We start from the raw sequence: 19,345 nt of genomic DNA, 5'->3' as shown, positions 1-19,345 counted from the left end.
ATCCTAGGTCTCAACAGAAATAGATATGGCATTTTTAAAGTTGTTTGAGTTGTGTGATTGGAGAACAAATGGCTCAACAAAAAATGCTGACTTAATGTCACCATTCCATATTGTAATGTTTGTAGTAAGTGCTGGAAGTAGAAGCCATCTATATAAAGACATCTTGGCATTTTTCCAAACACATCCCACACTCCAGAAATTCTTTGCAAATCAAATATGTGCACTATCACAGAAATTAGAAAATGATATAGAACACTATAGAGTGTTTTTTTTTTTTTTTTTTTTTTTTGGCCAGTCCTGGGCCTTGGACTCGGGGCCTGAGCACTGTCCCTGGCTTCTTCCCGCTCAAGGCTAGCACTCTGCCACTTGAGCCACAGCGCTGCTTCTGGCCGTTTTCTGTATATGTGGTGCCGGGGAATCGAACCTAGGGCCTCGTGTATCCGAGGCAGGCACTCTTGCCACTAGGCTATATCCCCAGCCCCCACTATAGAGTTTTAACAGCTTTTTTATGATGGAATATTGGGTTTGAAATATCAAAGTCTTCAAGGTTAACTGAGGATATTCATTGTACCCACTATTGATGCAAGTCTTGGCTTGCTTTGGATTTGTTTTCTTAGGGTGCAAACATTGAAGTCTGCCTGAGTCATTGCAAGAAAGGTGTGCATTTTATGAAAATTCTTAAATAGAAAGTGAGCAAACATTGTGCAGAAATTAGAAGAGGTTGTATTCTAATTTCCTGTTTTTTTGAAAGTGCACCAGTAATTTGAAGACAAAAAAGATAAAGATGAGCTAACAAAGCTGGCAATACTGGCTCATACCTGTAATCCTAGCTACTCAGGAGGCTGAGACTTGAGAATTATGGTTTAATGCCAGCCTGGGCAGGAAAGTCCATGAGACTCTTATCTTCAATTAACCATCAGAAAACCACAAGTGGTACTGTGGCTCAAAGTGACTCAGAGTGCTAGCCTTGAGAGAAAAAGCTCAAGAACAGAGCCCAGGCCTTGAGTTCAAGCACCACAACTGACCAAAAAAGAGAATAAAAACTGAAAAGCTAATGAAAAGCACCAAAGTATAGTGGGCAAAATCTTTCACTCATATGAATTTTCAATTTTATTTTAGAAGTAAAACAGTGTTATAAAATAACACTTTAAATATCAACATCAGTCCTCTTCAATGATTAGAAGCACAAAACCATTTAAAGAATCATTACCACATTAAAAGTTTTTGAAACACACAAAATATCATTTTATAAATAATCATTTTATTTTAGTATCATTTTATGAAAGAATGATTTCCATTATTTTATACTTTGTATAACATTTGCAATATTTATTTGAAATGCTCTGGCATTTTCATATTTGTATATAAAAGGTAAGTATTCATGAGTAGGACTCTCCAAGAAATTGTCTCTGTGTAGGAATTATTTCCACTCATAGGTGGCTTAGTGGGAATAATTACCGGAAACAATCCTATAAGGTTGAGAGAACCACTGGGGACAAACAGAAGGTCAGGCCCACCCAGCTTTGATGATGGCTTCACAACAGAACCCAAAGTAGATCCCACAGGAGACAGCAGAAATACCCTCTAGTAGAGACCCAGCCAGGCAAAGAGGTACAAGCATTACATTCCCCCATTGCACCAGTGGATACTGGCCAGCCCTAAGAGGACCACTGCTGGGTGAGAGTCAGCTTTTTTCAGCCAGGGAAATTCCTAGGGGGCCTTTTTCTGTTCTGAAAAGGGGTCAAGGATGGGGAGCTGGTTTCTGCTCTGCTTCCTCAAAGAGTTGCTTTGTCCAAAATCATGGTCCAAGTATTGAATCATCTCCTTTCCTGTAACTTTCTTCTTTATTGAACTTAAGTCTTACATCAAGCAAATCTGAGAGTCTGTGCTTTGCACAATGACTGAATAGAGAGAGGGAGAATAATTACGTGTATGCTGACTCCGTGTGGGCTACAGGATGTGCTCTGGACTGGTCCTGCTTTGATTTGCATTTCCAAGTCATGTCTTGGTTATCATTGCTTCATGAACATTGTATTACTGAAAAGCTCAGCCATGAAAAAGAGCACTTAAATACCAACTGTGGCTTGTAATCTATTGCAAAATGATTAATGGTAGAGAAATTAGGGCCTATAGAGTTTAATTCTTAATAATGAGAACAATCAAAGACCCTTTTAAAAATTGCAGATTTTTTTCTGATTATTTTCATTGCCAACATCACTGTGAAATAAGGGCTTTTTGTTTTTATTAATGTTGAAGAATAATATTGAAAGAAATTTGACTAAATGGCCTACTTCAAAAACTTACAGAAGTCAATATAAATTGTTTTTATCTGGCTATAATTGTCAGAATACTTTTAAGTAGTGCTGTGTGTTTGCACACATGCATCAAAGTAGATATTTAATATGTTTTTATATAAGTGCTGGATATGTAAATCTGTTTTTACTTTGAAATTATTATTAGAAATTTTAAATTTAGCAAGTCCTGTAATTCTTCTGTTTCTACTGTCATGTGCCTTTTGTTTATCTACTTAGCATGCTAGAAGGAATAATTTCTTATATTTCTTTGCTGGAATTAAATGTGCAATGACTCTACTTTCAGGATTGTACATCTTGTCCTCTTTTCATCTTTCCTAAGCCTGACTCCAGTGGGTATTTTTTTGTAAATTTAAAAATTCATAATTTTATTGTTACTATTAAGATGTTGTACAGAGGGGTTACCATTTCATAAGCTAGGTAATAAATACATTTCTGTTTTGAACAATGTCACTCATTTCCCCCAGGTTCCCTCTCCTGTCCCTGTCCACGTAGTGTATCCCAGTGGTTGTTTTTACGTATTACCAATTCCATCAGCTTTGTTGTCATTGATTTCCTTGTTGTTCATCCTCGTGACCGTCAAGTGTTTTTTAGGAATTTTAACCTTCAATTGTCTACAATGGGATGCAGCGATCTTTCAATATTTTGAATACTATGTGTAGGTTTTTGTTTTGGTCATGCTTGTTGATTGCCTTCTGCCTCTGTCTTAATATTTAGGCTGTCCAGAAAACATCTCTGGATGTGGGAGCTCCCTGGGAGGGTTCCAGGGCTGCCTGAGACTCATCTCCATTGGTGACAAAGCGGTGGATCCCATCTCTGTACAGCAGGGGGCGCTGGGGAGTTTCAGTGACCTCCAGATAGATTCCTGTGGCATTATAGACAGGTAAGAACCATTTAGGTCATTTAAGTCATGTTTTACACCGGTTTTTAATATAGCTAATTAGTTCATAAACACATGAACAGCTGTACCTTCCTTTCTTTCCTCTGTTGCTGATGATATTCATATCAAAGGAGGAAGTGTTAGTTCCCTCTCCATTGCTATTACTGAGATAATCCATTTATAAAGACAAGAGACTTGTTCTGGCTCACCGTTCTGGTGAGATAGCAAAAGAGCAAGAGACTGGATCCCACACCACTGTAAAGGACACACTCCCTGAAAATCCCTGACTAGGACCTCCTACCCCCTCCACCCCCTCCTACTAGAGTCATAGTCTCAGGATCAGGCCTTTGAAGCATTGGACAGTGGAGGACTTAAGATCTAAACACTGATAATAGTAAAATAATGTCTTCTTTTTCTTCTATGTTAATGTTGTGACTTGTAAATTATAATATTTTATTGGAAAACAAAGTCATGAATTTTCCTTTGCTTTTTAGCAACTAGCATTTTTAAAATACTGGCCATGCTATGTACTTACGGATACAACTCAATACTGACAAATCAGTGCTTCTAACAGTTGTATTATACAGAACATGTTAGAAAAGTCGGTGTTTACTGTGTTCTCAATATAGAAGGGATTGAGTAATTATAGAGAACAACTAAACTAGGCTAGAACTAAAAATGATGAAATGACTGGAGCTAAGTGGCTTTCTATATTTCTCTGTGCTTCTTTGTTTTGTTTTATTTTTTCTGTTCTGTTCATAGCTATGGTAGTAGAATGACTGAGGATGCATAGTGCTGTGTGCTTAGTGTTCACTCTATAGGTAAGTTGGACATGACTCTTCATGAACCTTATGACCAAGCTGAGTCTCATATAAAGATTTTTAATATCCTTTTAACATTGGCCATTTTAAAACTCACAATCTTTCTGAAACCAGTAAGAAATTTAAAATAAATATTATTCTGGTTTCAAAAATCTAATACATATTCCTTTTTTAAAAGTAAAATCATGTTTATCCATTGTACTTATTATTGGTAGCTGAGATTTTTCCATGTTTTATATATGCACGTATACATATGTATACAATACATACACACATGTATACACATATACAAATGTACATGCATATACACACACACACATATATATAATTTTCAAAGAACAAAAGTAAAGGTAGTGCTTTGATTACAAGCTACAATAATTTCAATGGGAGTATAATCTGTACAATATTAGAGGGAAGAAGTTAAAATAGGTTAAGTGGTCCTTTCCTCAACTTTACCTACCTTCCTTTGATATTTGCTATTTTATTTTATTTTGATGTACCTGTGACCCATTGATTAGTACTTGAGCAGCAGGACAGAACAGAATGAGAGCTTCCTAAATAGCTTTGCCCCCATGGCTGTCATCCTCCACTATTATCTGTTTGCTCCTGTGAATCTCTCATTTTGAATAAAATCTTATAATCACATGAATTTTCCATTAACTTTGCTTATCAGTCACTTGGTATGGACATTCACACCTTTGTGTTAACAAGGGAGTAACCTTTTTATCCTGTATCAGCCTAAATTTGGTTGTTCAATGTTTAATTATTATTTTAAACTAATAGTTGTTGTGAAAGCCATTTAAATGACAAATTGGAACAAAAGGGAATAAGGACCAACCCAAACCATTTAAATTGCTTCTGACTTGTGGACAAGGCTGTATTTATTGGAATGAATTTGTGTGAACTGAAAATCCTGATAGTCAGGATAAGAATGAAAGCCAATAGTCTGGGAAGTGCTGGGGAGTGAGAAAATAACATATATAGCAGATTGCCGTGCTTTTATGCAAAGTAATTTAGTTGAGCACATATGCCAAAAATGTATTTGAGCTTTATGAAAGAACATTGTCCTTCTTGTGTTTGATTACTAAAAACTGTGTTGTGGTTGTTGTTGTGGTGGTTGTTGTTGCAATGCCCTATTGGTCAAAGCTGGTCACAACCCATGTTCTTGTGGAGGTGCTAGTGCTGGCCTGTTAGTGAGGGGCTCCACAGGGCACACGCAGGAGGGAAACATAATAGTGTGTCTTTCTGAGGTCATTGCAAGCTATTGATACTCCTAGTCATACATATGCAATAAACCTGTGGGTTTGTTTTGTGTGTGTGTGAAAAATGAACAGAGCTAATATAATATAAGGAGAAGTATTGAAAATATACCTGTCACAAATGTTGCACTTAACCAAGCTTTCTAACCTTGGTTGTATGTTACATTCATAGACTAAAGGGAAGACACAACTGCCTCTGTCCTGTTGGGTTGCTTCTGTTCACTGTTGTCCTTCATCTTTCCTATAACAAACCAGCATGACAAGCATGTTTTATTGTGGCTGCATTTGGAAAACAGCAATGTTTATCTGTCTTCCTGTAGGTGTTTGCCCAGCTATTGTGAACATGGGGGTAAATGTTTCCAGTCATGGGCTACCTTCTCCTGTGACTGCACCCATACTGGCTACATGGGAGCCACCTGCCATTCCTGTAAGCTACACACGTTGCTGGTTCTCCTTGATGTTCTGATTCCTGTGGAGTTCCAGTTCCCTATCATTAGTTCTACACATAACTGTTGTTTGTTTTTTTTTAAATGGCACAAAACAAGAGAATATTATCTCTTGGAAGCTAATCTTTCCCTTCCCTCCCTCCCTTCCTCCCTTCCTTCTTCCCGCCCTCCTCCTTCTTTTCCCCCACCATCTATTTATTTTTGTGCTGGTACTAGGGATTGTGCTCAGGGCTCCATTTCTCGCCCAATCAGCTGGTGTTCTATCACATGAGTCACATTTCTACTTGAATAAGAGTCTTGAGGATTTGTCTGCCAGAGCTAGCTTTGAATGACGGTCCTCATATCTCAGCCTCCTTGAGTGGCTAGAATTATGGGCATGAGCCACCAGTGCCCAGCAAGAGACTCATCTTTGCCTGGCATGTTTTCACATTAATTTTATTTACAAATGATGTTAAAACAGCTTACAATAATATATAATATCAAATATAGATCACCAAAGAAAGAAAAGAACAGGTAAAGGGAAAATGTAGCAAAAAAAGAAAAGACAAACAATGCATGATGCATTTTCTTTTTTTTTTTTTCTGTTCCTTGTATTGGTAACACATTTAGTTCTGAATTTTTGTCTTCCAAATTAAAATTTTGTGTGAGCAGTCAGATTCTCAATCATTTCAGAAGGACCAAAATTGGGGTGCTGTCATGGTAGCAGTTCTAGCTAGCAAGAAACCAGGTCAACTTTCAGATTCTATGTAATCTAGGTGTTGTTTGTGATGACAAGATTAGCATATACTGAGAATTTTCAACATGTCTGCAGGAGTCCAGTGCTTTGCATGTTTTAATTTGATAAATTCTTAACACTCAAAGGAGAGAAGAGTTACCACCTCCACTGTGCTTGGGGAAGAGGGAAGCAGAAGAGGCTGCTCTAGGTATTGCAGCTGTGATCACAAAGGCTTTGGCTCCAGAGCCAGTGCTCTCACCGACCATGCTACTTTCCTGTCACTGTTCAGACTAACAAGCCTTTATTCATGACTAGTCGTTAACAAGCACAAGCAATGTTACATGGAAGTTCTGATTTTCTAATTATCAGCCTTTTTGCTTGTGTTTTATTTTTCTTTATTTGTACATAATTGCTGATATTTCTGAGTGCCTATTCCCCACCCCCCAGCACCTCTTCTCTCCCTGTATCTTTAGAGGAAGAACATGACTTTATGTGTCTACTTTCTTTAGTTTCTACTCCTGGGGAAGTTTATTGCACCTTCATGTAGTCTTCTGTGTGCATTAATTTTAGTCCACATAAACTGAAGACAGAGCAGAACATGCATTGCCATAAATATACTTTTTCTGGACCAGGATCCCCAGAGAAGATATTGTGGGTATTGGGAAGACATCCCTGTCTCCAGTGGTGTGGGTTCCATGAGCAGCCCTTGGCAGACTAGAGGGAGTGACTCATCCACTAAACACACTATGTGCAGCTCTCCTCCATCTCCAGTCAGAATTTGCCATGTAAATCCTTCTTTGGAAGGGATTGGACTTCTTAGAAACCTTAAGGTAAGGATTTGGCCAAAGTCCAAGAAGTAGGGCTGTACTGGTCTCTTGTACTTAAGAGACTGCTCCTATCACATCTAGTAAAGTGCCTTAGTCAGGGAAGAGTCCTACTGAATATTAACCATTAATGAATGATTCATAAGGTGCTATTGTAACTACAGTTTAAACATAATCCCAAGTAACAATGAGAAGCCCAATGAACTGTACCAAGAGTCCTTTATCTGTTGCCCATGATTAGGTTTACTAATTGAACTGATTTCGTTTTAATTCTGCTGAAGATATTGCTAGATCAAAGCAAGTAATCATAAAGCCATGTCTTCTTGGTAATGTGTAGTGCCAGGGATTGGAGTTCCAGGCATAATATTGACATACATATGCAGTTAGTTTTAGAGAAAATTTCTTCCTATATCCTACTTTCTGTACCTTCATTCTTTAAGCATTTGAAATCCTAACCAAAAGATGTATATGCATCCCCAAAGGACATTTGTCTAGGTGATTATCAGCATGCCCATGAATTTATAGAATAGAAATAAAAACATGAGTGGCCAAAATTTAACCGCCATGGAGAAGCAAGCCCAAATTGTCTGTTGGACAGGACAATGGGCCAAACACTGATTTGGGAACACCTAATTTGACACTCAATCATACTAATATGATCCTTGAACTAAAGGGATATTCCTTGATCCTTCTTTTGAGCAAGATAAGAGGAAATGATAAGTTTCTGTATATCTCTCTCATAATCTAGAGATATTCTAAGACATATAGAGCAGCCTAAGTTGAAATTCTTCTTCTTCCTAACCCCATGCTAAGATTCCTGAGCTTGGTGCATCTTGTCTAACCAGTGCCTAGTTCTGTTTGTGTGGACACCCATGAGCTCACTTTAGGATCCTAGCCCAACAAAACCAGTGTTGAAGAAACACTCCTGCATGTCTTTTCTGCATTTGAAGCTTTCAAAAGGCGTTGTTTAATCAAGGAATCCACAGGGATGGTTACTAAGCTGACTGCGCATTTAACATTATGTCTAATATCAATTAAATATACCATTGTAGCTTTAATCACTTGCCTTATATATAGAAAAACTTGCAATTGCAAGTTAGGATAAAGTAAAATCACAGAGACCATCATTTACATATTTACTTCTATTAATTTTAGTTTCTTAAATAATCATCTGCAAAACATTTAAGGAAATTTAAAAAAATTCATGAAAACTGTTAATTTCTAAAATTTCACTCACTAGATCAAATATATATATATATATATATATATATATATATATATATATATATTTTTTTTTTTTTTTTTTGGCCAGTCCTGGGCCTTGGACTCAGGGCCTGAGCACTGTCCCTGGCTTCTTCCCGCTCAAGGCTAGCACTCTGCCACTTGAGCCACAGCGCCGCTTCTGGCCGTTTTCTGTATATGTGGTGCTGGGGAATCGAACCTAGGGCCTCGTGTATCCGAGGCAGGCACTCTTGCCACTAGGCTATATACCCAGCCCCAAATGTATTTTATACATACTTCTTTTTGTACCGGTACTCAGGGCTTGGGCATTGTCCTTTAGTTTTATTGCTCAAGGCTAGTGCTCCACCACTTGAACTCCACTTTTGATGCACCTTTGGGTCTTTTTTGTGTGCTATTCTGAATCTTGAAATCAAGTCATGAATACTGACCCTGAGATTTTTTTTCCCCTCAAGGCTAGCATTCCATAGTTCCACTTCTAGCTGTGGAAGTTAATTGAAGTTGAGCTCTCACAGCTTTCCTGAGGCTTCAAGTAGCCTTCCTCAGATCTTAGCATGCACCACTAGTGCCTGCTGCTCTGGGTTTTTTCATGCTTAATTAGAGATACAAGTCTTACAGACTTTCTTACCTACACTGTTTTGATCTGGGATCCTCAGATCTCAGCCTTCTGAGTAAGATTACAGGTGTGAGCCACTGGTGCCTTACCCCTTTAAGAAAAAGAGGGTATAATTTTTAATAAATTTTAAAATCAAGAATTATTACATGGTTTAATCAGAGATCATTTAGCCATTACACTAGAACTAAGAATAAGCACAGCATTTCTAGTTTAGAAAAGAATTTTAAGTTTCTAAAGTATCTAGGATCCAAATTTACAGCTTTCATACTGACATCTCTTAAAATCTCACTGTGCTTCAGAACTTCATCTGCCTGATTTGATGTGGGGAAGCTGTGACTCAGGACAGAATGATGTAGCATGACATCATGGGGTAGGGGGGACGGAGATACTGCATAGTTAACAGTGGAGCCATCCATCCCATGTGGCCCCTCTGGGAAAATTGGTATTCTCTGCAGCTCTGTATGAGAGATCTTGTGAAGCCCTTAAGTACTTGGGAGAAGATTCTTCAGGACTCTACTACATCGACACAGATGGAAGTGGCCCACTGGGACCAGCTCTGGTGTACTGCAACATGACAGGTATGCTAATAAGCTATCCTATAATAGTTAAATTCTTCTAAGGCTTGTATTGTGCAGCAGCAAAGTGACTTCCTGCTGACTGCATCATATCTGGTCTATCTTAAGCTAGTATTAGAATCAGGCACATTTTTGTTTCTGGCTCCAGTGCCAGGTGGCAAAGCTCCATGTACCACTGCAATGTCTATGCAGTGAAAACTGTCTAGACTTACTCTGAGACAGTCATGGTGGTTACCATTTCAAGATGGCTGCAGTCAAACAGGCTGGATTCAAACCATATCCCTTAAGTCATAAATGTAGGAGTAGGTTGAAAATGCATAGCAGTACTATGGCTCATGTGTTGAACTACTACATTTTGCCTCTTCTGGAAGTTGTAGTAACTAACAAGACAGACTTAAGAAGGCCAGATTGGAGCCAAGGACAAGGCAAGAAATAGAGATTATTATGTCATATGAATTTGGATAAACACATACACACATATATTTATATGACATAACAAGGATGAGGAAGCATACTTTCCATCACAAAAGGAAAATAAATAGCTGTCTTATAGTTTGGCTTACAAATAAGATCTGAGAATATTAACTGTGATAGTGGATGACTTTTAAAAAGATTTTTAATTATCCTTAAATCTTACCAAAATAAAATCTGTTGCCCTGACTCCTTGGGACTTCTTCCATCTGCACTCATGCATAACAGCCACTGGCCACTGTTGGCCTGTAGCACACCCCTTCAAGTTTAGGCAAATGAAGCTGGGTGTCAGTGGCTCACGCCTGTAATCCTAGCTACTCAGGAGGTTGAGATCTGAGGATTGCAGTTCAAAGCCAGCCCAGGCAGGAAAGCCCCTGTGAGACTCCTATATCCAATTTACCACTCAAAAACTGGAAGTGGTGCTGTGGCTTAAGTGGTAGAACACTAGCTTTGAGCACAAAGAGGCTCAGGAACAGCGCACAAGCCCTCAGTTTGAGCCCCATAACCAACAGTAACAACAAAAAAAAGTTCAGGCAAATGAACATGCAGTTTGGTTTGGTTTGGTTAATTAGGATATAAAAACATGGACATATACATTACAATATCCCCTGGTTTCTGTTTATTTTGTCAAATTATATCCACTTTGCCATTTTCAATCCTTCCCACATGATTAACTCTGGACAGTGTAAGAGGCATTTACAGAAAAACAAGTGGTTGGATAAAAGGAAAAATGTCTTTATTTAATGCACTCAGGTATACATACACCCAAATTCTCAGCTATTTCTGTGTCTGTGACTCTCCCCTACACTCAAAGAATGATATATCATGACATTATAGTCACAATGTTTCATAATATGACTTATTGTGAAGTAATAGACATAGTAGACATAATATAACAATAGATTTCTTATGTGATTTCAAAGCTCCCTTCTAGGTGATAGGTTTAAGATACTTGAAAGTAATATGTTGAGAAATATTGGAGAAACAATGTGTCTGATTTCAATGCTCTCTTCTAGGAGATATTTTAAGATACATGAAAATAATGTGTTGAGAAATATTGGAGAAACAATGTATCTGGCTGAAGATCCTTGTTAAATAATCATAATTTAAAGATGAGTCATTTAAATTATCACTTTTTGAAGATGATTAGTTTGAAAATTATTTTGAACATTTTCCCTCTCTCTATATGAAAAAAATCTGATAATATTTTAACTATGTAACACACATTAACTATCACACTGACTGCCAGTCTGTGTGAACTAGTTCCCACAATTAATGATGTTCTCATATCATTGATTTTTGGTATCATAAACCCTAGAAATAAATGACAAAATCACATTACAAGTGATACACTCATAAGCTAGCACAATTTTCTATCTATTCCTGTTACCTTAGTTCAATTGATAGGAGAAATTCAGAGGGTGCACAGAGTAAATAATTATAAACATTAATATCAGGTCCATTTATTTGTTGTTCTGTGAAAATGTTGTAACATAAGTTGCACAGGGAAAATGTGATTAAAAGAAAATAAACCATGCTCTTGAAGTTTCTGCAGAAATTCTGACAGCCTCCTTTAGCATTTGTTTTCTAGCACCCTGACAATAAAATGGGCACCAACTCTGATGACTCCGTTTGTTCTTGTTGTTGCTAGTTTTTGTGAGTTTTGTGATGTTGCTCTTCATAGAGTTTCAGTCAGTATTCTTTCCACTTCCGCTTGGAGCTCTCTTCCCTGGATCTCTGGTTGGATGGGAGACATTAGGACATTATGAGCACCAGTGAAGCTGTTAGATGTGATCCTTGATACATGGTGTAGAAAAAGAAACCAGGCAAATGTAAGCCTTTTATATCACTATGGTGTGAGATGTACAGGTGGGAAATAACAAAAGTCAGTATGGCTTTCTTCTCTTATAAACATTGTGAAATATGTTTTAATTTAAAAAGTTCTTTCCCAAAGACCTCCCCATAGGTAATCAATGTAACAGGAGTATGTCAAAATCTGGCAGCAAGTATTTCGAATTTTTCAGTAGTGGTGGTTATTGCCAGAAATACTTAATTAGATGCATACATGTCTACCTTGTTTTGCTGTCCAACTGTAAGTGAGTTTCTATTGCCCCACTACTCAATATTTATTTTAAGACTTGCACCAGTGGCTCACAAATGTAATCCTTGTGAATCAGGAGCTTTCTTGTTCAAGGCTAGAGCTCTACCACTTTGAGCCATAGTGCCACTTCCAGTTTTCTGGTGGTTAATTGGAGACAAGAGTCTCATGGACTTTCCTGCCCAGGATGGCTTTGAACTGTGATCCTCAGATCTCAGCCTCCTGAGTACATAGGATTGTAGGTGTGAGCCACTGGTGCCCAGCTGAGATCTTAAAAAAAAAAAAAACTAATTAAATGAGAGATGTTTCTCCTTTTTATACTCATCTTAACCATTTCAGCCCAGTTTTGATGTCCTTTCTTCATTCCAATCCCATTTCTGCTCAGGTACTGTGTGGACCTCATTGCAGCACAATGGTTCCCACCTAGTCAGAGTCAAAGGCTTGCAAGGAGATCGCCCACAGCCAGTGCTTTTCAAGTACAGTACCAGCATGGACCAGCTGCAGGCCATAGTCAGCCATGCAGACCACTGCCATCAGAAGCTGGCTTTCCACTGCAAGAAGCCCAGGCTCTCAGAGCACCATGGTAAGTAGTGAGCCTTCGTACTGTGTAGAATCTGCAGTAGGCACAGGTTGCTAAGACTCCTGTCTCCATAGCTCCCAGGTCACAACTGGAAGTTACAGAGATGTGTTTTCATAGAGTGAAGAGCAGGCCAGTAGGTTGCTATTTTTTGTTCAGTCTGTTCTCAGTCTCACCTGAACTCCATATGAGGGCTTTGGAATCCAGTGCTCATCCGTGAAGGCAGTGCTGCCTTAAGTGAAACGATTGCTGCACATGTGCTTTAATAATGTGAAAGTGGGGCTGGCCTAGTGGCAAGAGTGCCTGCCTCATATACATGAGGCCCTGGGTTCGATTCCCCAGCACCACATATACAGAAAATGGCCAGAAGTGGCGCTGTGGCTCAAGTGGCAGAGTACTAGCCTTGAGTAAAAAGAAGCCAGGGACAGTGCTCAGGCCCTGAGTCCAAGCCCCAGGACTGGCAAAAAAAAAAAAAAAGAAAGAATAATGTGAAAGTGGTTATTCAGTGAGTCTTTTTCAAAGATTGAATGCAATTAGTGTCTTGTTAAATGTTAATTAAGGAACAGAGTTGGTCCATACAGTTATTTCAGGACTCAACATAACATAACTCTGCTAATAGTTGATTTTTTTTTTAGTTCCTGTTGCAAAATTCTACTTAGGGTTTCATATTTTCATTCTTTGAATCTATTCATTTTGTTAGTCATTATATCCCACCATTCCTTCTGGAAAACTTTCCTTCTGTGCTCGGGCAGGCATGAAGTACAGAGAAGTGGTGGGCAGCTGTGGCTTTGGGAATTGTTTAATTTTTCTGAGACATCAAAGTTAAAACACTGGCCTCGCTAGGGCTTGATTGCACAGCATCTGTAGCATGTGAGAATTGCTGCTTGCTCACAGCTCTCTGGTGGATTGAATTTAGAATTAGTGCAAGAAGGATTGGTACTTATTCTTAGTGGATTGCTGCCAAAGAGGTGAGAAGAATAAGATTGGTTCCAGGAGAGTAAATAAATGCCAGGGGAGCAGTGTGATGTGGCTATCTAACTAAAGAAGACAAGGCAGATAGAGCAGTTCTAGAGTCATCCATGTAGTCAGGAAAAACATAAATTTCTCAGTCTACTCCAGAATAGGGCTCTCTGCTCATATCAGTAAAGAATTTACCAGGGAGAGGCCTGATATTTTTATTGATTTACAAGTGATTATTGGATTGCTTTTTTCTGTATTCATTTTTAAAAATAACAACAGTAGCTACAAAATCAAGAATGTGGCTTCAGGGGGAAAGATGGAGGGGATTTTAAACTTCTTAAATACTTAAAAATATTTTGTTTTAAAAGTGACATACAGAATGGTTACAGTTACATAAGTAAGGTAATGACTGCATTTCTTTTTGAACAGTGTTACACCCTTCCTCATTTCTTTCTGCTTTCCCTCCCCACCATCTGTCTTCCCCCCAGGTTGATCCAACAATAATGTCTAGTGAGTATCACTGTTGCATTGGTTTACCCTTTGTCCCACTGTTTCTGTGATTCCCCTTTCCTTCCCCAAATCAGTTAAACATATATACAAGACAAAGGGTATCAGCATCAGAAACAGAGATAATGGGGAATAAGCCAGAGAAAAATAAGAAAGATAAAAGAAATAACTTCAAACAAAATACACAGAAAGAAAGAAAGAAAGAAAGAAAGAAAGAGAAAAAGGAGGAAAGAGAGAGAAAGAAGGAAAGAAAGAGACAGAAAGAAGGAAAGGAAGAGAGAAAGAAAATAACAACCAAAACTTCTTGTTTACATATCATAGAGCATCATGTTATATGGTCATATGTATAAAGCTATTGAGGTATTGTGAACCTCTGCTAGGACTAGCCTAGGCATTTACTAATTATTACAAGTGAGGGAAACCATGGGGCCTATATTTCCTTGGATCTAGCTTATTTCACTTAATGTAATTTTTTCCAAGTCTTTCTATTTCTTTACAAATGGGGGCAATGCTATTCTTTCTCATGGAAACATAGAATTCCATTGTATATATATATATACATATATATATATATATCTCACATGTGAGATATATATATATATGTATATGTATCACATTTTCTTGATCCATTCATCTGCTAATCTACTGAGGGGCATCTGAGTTGTTTCCATATCTTAGCTATGATAAATAATACTGCAATGAACATAGTTGTGCTGATAGCTTTAGTGTGGCTTTGTGATCATTTGGGTAATTGCTGGGTCATAGGGGAGTTCTAAGTTTAGCCTTTTGAGGACTCTCCATACTGTTAAACACTTTATTTATTTACATGTTGATTATTTTTTTTTAATTCTTGCCAGTCCTAGGCCTTGGACTCAGAGCCTGAGCACTGTCCCTGGCTTCTTTTTGCTCAAGGCTAGCACTCTGCCACTTGAGCCACAGCGCCACTTCTGGCCGTTTTCTATATATGTGGTGCGGGGGAATCGAACCCATGGCTTCGTGTATACGAGGCAAGCTCTCTTGCCACTAGGCCATATTCCCAGCCCCTTGTTTGTTTGTTTATTTGCCAGTCCTAGGGTTTGAACTCTGGGTCTGAGCATTGTCCAAGGCTCATACTCTACCACTTGAGCCACAGCTCCACTTCTGGCTTTTTCTGGAGATAAGAGTCTCACTGACTTTTTTGCCCAGGCTGGCTTTAAACTGTGACCCTCAGATCATAACTTCTTGAGTAGATAGGATTTTAGATGTGACCTACCAGCACTCAGCAAGATTTTAAGTTTAATGTATAAATTAATATAGTTATGAATCCAATGACAATTGCATTATTTCAAAATAATATAATTGAAAGTCTCAATGAAATTTCTAAATAATATCATGCCTCAGTGAGTTAAAGAGCTTTTGATCATCTTGAAATAAAAAATAAACAAACATGGTAATTTAAGTCTTACACTTTTTTTTTTTCTGTGTGGGTCCTAGGGCATATGCACTATCTCTGAGTTTCTTTTGCTCAAGTCTAGTAGTGCTCTACCACTCAATCCACAGCTCTACTTCTGCTTTTTGTTATTGTTCCTGTTGTTGTTCTTTTGAGTAGTTTATTGTAGATAAGAGACACTTTGCTGCCCTTGGCTGTCTTCAAACCACCATCCTCAAATCTCAGCCTATAGAGTAGCTAGGATTTACAGATGTGAGCCACCACTGTCTGGCAGTCTTAACTATTTTTAAACATTCAAAAATCCTATAAAAAGTTATCCTGTTGCAGAATTAAATGTTACTGTTTCTATAGGGCTTTTTTTTCTTTCTTTTTTCCAGTCCTGTGGCTTGGGACTCAGGGCCTGAGCACTGTTCCTGGCTTCTTTTTGCTCAAGGCTAGCACTCTACCAGTGCCACTTCTGGCCTTTTCTGTTTATGTGGTGCTGAGGAATCAAACCCAGGGCTTCATGCATGCTAGGTAAACACTCTACCACTAAGCCACATTCCCAGCCCCTCTATAGTTTTTTAAGTAGAAGGCAGTAAGGACTGGGGAGACAGGTAGTGACAGGGACAAAGTAGGTGTCTCAAGGGTGAACAAATGCAGTAGTGATACTCATTAGACACTATGTTGAACACGAACCTGTGGGTGTGGACAGGAGGAAAAATGTACTCATTACCTGACTTTTGTAACTATAACCCCTCGGCACAATAATAATATATACTATGGATGTATATCTGTATATGTGTGTCAATACTAATAATACATATTATTATATACTATATGTGTATATGTGTATATATATTATATATAAGTGTCATGTTTCTCACTCTTGTCTTTCAGGTGGAACCCCATTGAGCTGGTGGGCTAGAAGGACCATTGAGACTCACATGTACTGGGGAGGTTCTCTGCCTGATGCTCAAAAGTGCACTTGTGGATTAGAGGGCAACTGTGTTGATTCCCGATACCACTGCAATTGTGATGCTGACCAGAATGAACGGTGATTTCCATGTGATTTCCCTGTGCAAACTTTCTTACTACTTTGCAGTTAGGTATTGTAATGGCACCAGCATTACCCTTTTCCATTATGATCTTTTATGCTTCTGTATGAATTTCAGGATTGATTTTTCTGTTTCTGTGAAGAATTACATTGGAATTTTTGTGGGCACTGAATTGAATCTCTACACTATTAATGAGTAGATTTAGCCTGTTTTTTTGTTATATTAATTCTGTAATCCACGAGCATAGGAGGTCTTTCCATCTTATGGTGCCTTCAAGGTTTAATAGTTTTTATTGTAGAGGTGTTTTACTTCATTTGGAAGTTTATGCTTTGGCTTTTATTTTCTTTCTTTGTTGGTGTATTAAAAAAACTATTGATTTTTGAATGTTGATTTTTTTTATATCCTGCTATATATCCTTACTATAGAAATTTATCAGATCTAAGGCATTTTTTGGTGGAATCTTTGGTACAGAATTGTGTCATTTGCAAATAGGGACAATTAGACTTATTCATTCCCTGTGTGAATCCCTTTTATTCTTTTCTCTTTCTTTGCTGCTCTGGCTAGCAATTCTAGCATACTATTGTGATTTCTGCCCTAATCTTTATTATTCCTTTTCTGTCTGCTAGTTTTGGATTTGACTAGTTCTTATTTTTCTAGTAGTTTGAGGTGTATCACTAAGCTATTTATTTGAGATACTGCATTTTTATTTTATTTTATTTGTCTAATTGGGAATCTGGAACAAGGCCATATGCATGATAAGCATACATTGGGATGTGAGGGATACAGTTTTGTGGTGCTACATCTCCGATTCCCCTTTCTTTTTTTTAAATTGAGTTTAAGTTACTAAAATATCTCACAGTACACATTTTAACCTTCACAATGATGAAAATTATCATTCTACTCTACATAGCTTACGAAGTCTATGAACTTTAACAATAAAATCATTTCTTCCATTTTGAGTGATATGTTCATTACTTTCCCTTTGTTTAGTAACATCTGTTCCCTCTTTCTCTTTCATTTTCTCCTTCCCAGCCCTACCCATGAGTTGCTTAGTTCACTTTCATTAATGTTTGATGTAGCTGATGGTCCCCATCTGCTATATTATTATTGTTGTTGTTCTCACCTACTTTCGACTCATTCTGTGCCCTCCTCCCAGCTTCCCTTGTGTGTGCTCATGTATATCCCACATATGAGGAAGGGAATGTAGAGTCATCTAAACATAATGGAGCATTTTCAGATGAGAACATTCATTTCTGTGTCTTCGGGATTCTAAGAGGTTCTTGAGTCTTGCTATTTGGTGCCTTTCTCTCACAGCTGTCCTCTTTTGTTACTGAATATTGGTATCCTGAGTCCTGTTTACTTTTTTCTATCTCTATGCGTTTTAAATCCAACACCTGCATATCAGAGAGACAATATGCTGTTTTTCTGTTCTTAGCTTATCTCACTCAAGGCGATTTGTTCTAGTTCCATCCATTTCCCATTGAATGCTATTATTTTATCCTTTCTAATGGCAATGTAAAATTCCATTGTATATAGGTACCACATTTTTTGGATCTGTTCTTCTGTAGTGGGCCATCTGGGTTGTTTTCACATCTTGGCTTTTGTGAATAGTGCAGCAATGAACATGGAGGTGCAGGTGCTCTTGTCATATTTTGGTTCCTGTTGCTTAGGATAGATGCCTAGGAGTGGTATGGCTCAATTATAGGGTATACCTACATTCGTTTTTTTTGTTTGTTTGTTTTTTTGTTTGTTTGTTTGTTTGTTTTTAAGGAACGTCCAGACTGCTTTCCAGAATAGTTGTACTAGTTTACATTCCCACCAGCAATCCAGTAGGGTTTCTCTTTCTCCACATCCACGCCAGCATTTGTTGTCTGAATTCAGAATATTGGCCATTCTTACTGGGGTAAGGTAATATTTCAGTGTTGTTTTTATTTGCATTTCCTTTATGGCCAGGTATGGTGGCCATTTCCTCATGTGTTTCTTTGCCATTTTTATTTCTTCTTCTGAGAAGTGTCTGTTTAGTTCCTTTGCCCATTTGCTGATTGGTTTATTAGGTTTCGAAGGGGTTAGTTTCTTGAGGAAGGATATTAGGCCTTTGTTTCATTGCTGGTAAATATCTTCTCCCAATTGGTTGGATGTCTTTCTAGTTTAGTCACAATGTTTGTGCAGAAACTTTTTATTTTAATGTAGTCCTACTTGTCAAGTCTCTCTTCTATTTGTTGTGCCCCTGGGACTCTGTTCAGAAAGTACCTGCCTGTGCCTATAAGTTCTAGTGTCTCTCTTACTCTCTCCTGCAGTAGTTTCAGAGTTTCAGGTCTGACATTGAGGTCTAATCCATTTTGAGTTGATCTTAGTGCTGGTTGACAAGCTAGGATCCACTTTTAGTTTTCTGCATGTGGCTTCTCAGTTCTCCAGCACCAATAGTTGAAGAGGCTATGTGTTTCCCACTGGAGACAACAGCATTTTTATATTTAAATTTTTATGTAGGCTCTTCTAGCTTGAAATTTTCCTCTTAGCATTGCTTTTGCTGCGTGTAAATGGTTCCTAATAGGTTTTATTCCCATTTTCTCTGGATATTA

General features: G+C 38.0%; 1 protein-coding gene across 1 annotated transcript in view; it reads left to right on the top strand.

Moving 5' to 3' along the window:
• The window catches only part of LOC125352476 (contactin-associated protein-like 3), an 86,539-nt gene that overhangs the window by 35,174 nt on the left and 32,020 nt on the right, over positions 1-19,345 (top strand). The window contains exons 9-13 of the mRNA XM_048347606.1: positions 3,030-3,195; positions 5,593-5,699; positions 9,568-9,690; positions 12,642-12,839; positions 16,609-16,765. Of these exons, the coding sequence (XP_048203563.1) occupies positions 3,030-3,195; positions 5,593-5,699; positions 9,568-9,690; positions 12,642-12,839; positions 16,609-16,765 (751 nt within the window). The remainder of the gene's footprint in view (positions 1-3,029; positions 3,196-5,592; positions 5,700-9,567; positions 9,691-12,641; positions 12,840-16,608; positions 16,766-19,345) is intronic.

This window comes from Perognathus longimembris, chromosome 1 (genome assembly GCF_023159225.1).
Source record: "Perognathus longimembris pacificus isolate PPM17 chromosome 1, ASM2315922v1, whole genome shotgun sequence".
In the NCBI taxonomy this organism is placed as follows: Eukaryota; Metazoa; Chordata; class Mammalia; order Rodentia; family Heteromyidae; genus Perognathus; species Perognathus longimembris.
The sequence above is the reverse complement of the archived record's forward strand: the minus strand, read 5'-3'. Positions and strand labels throughout refer to the sequence as shown.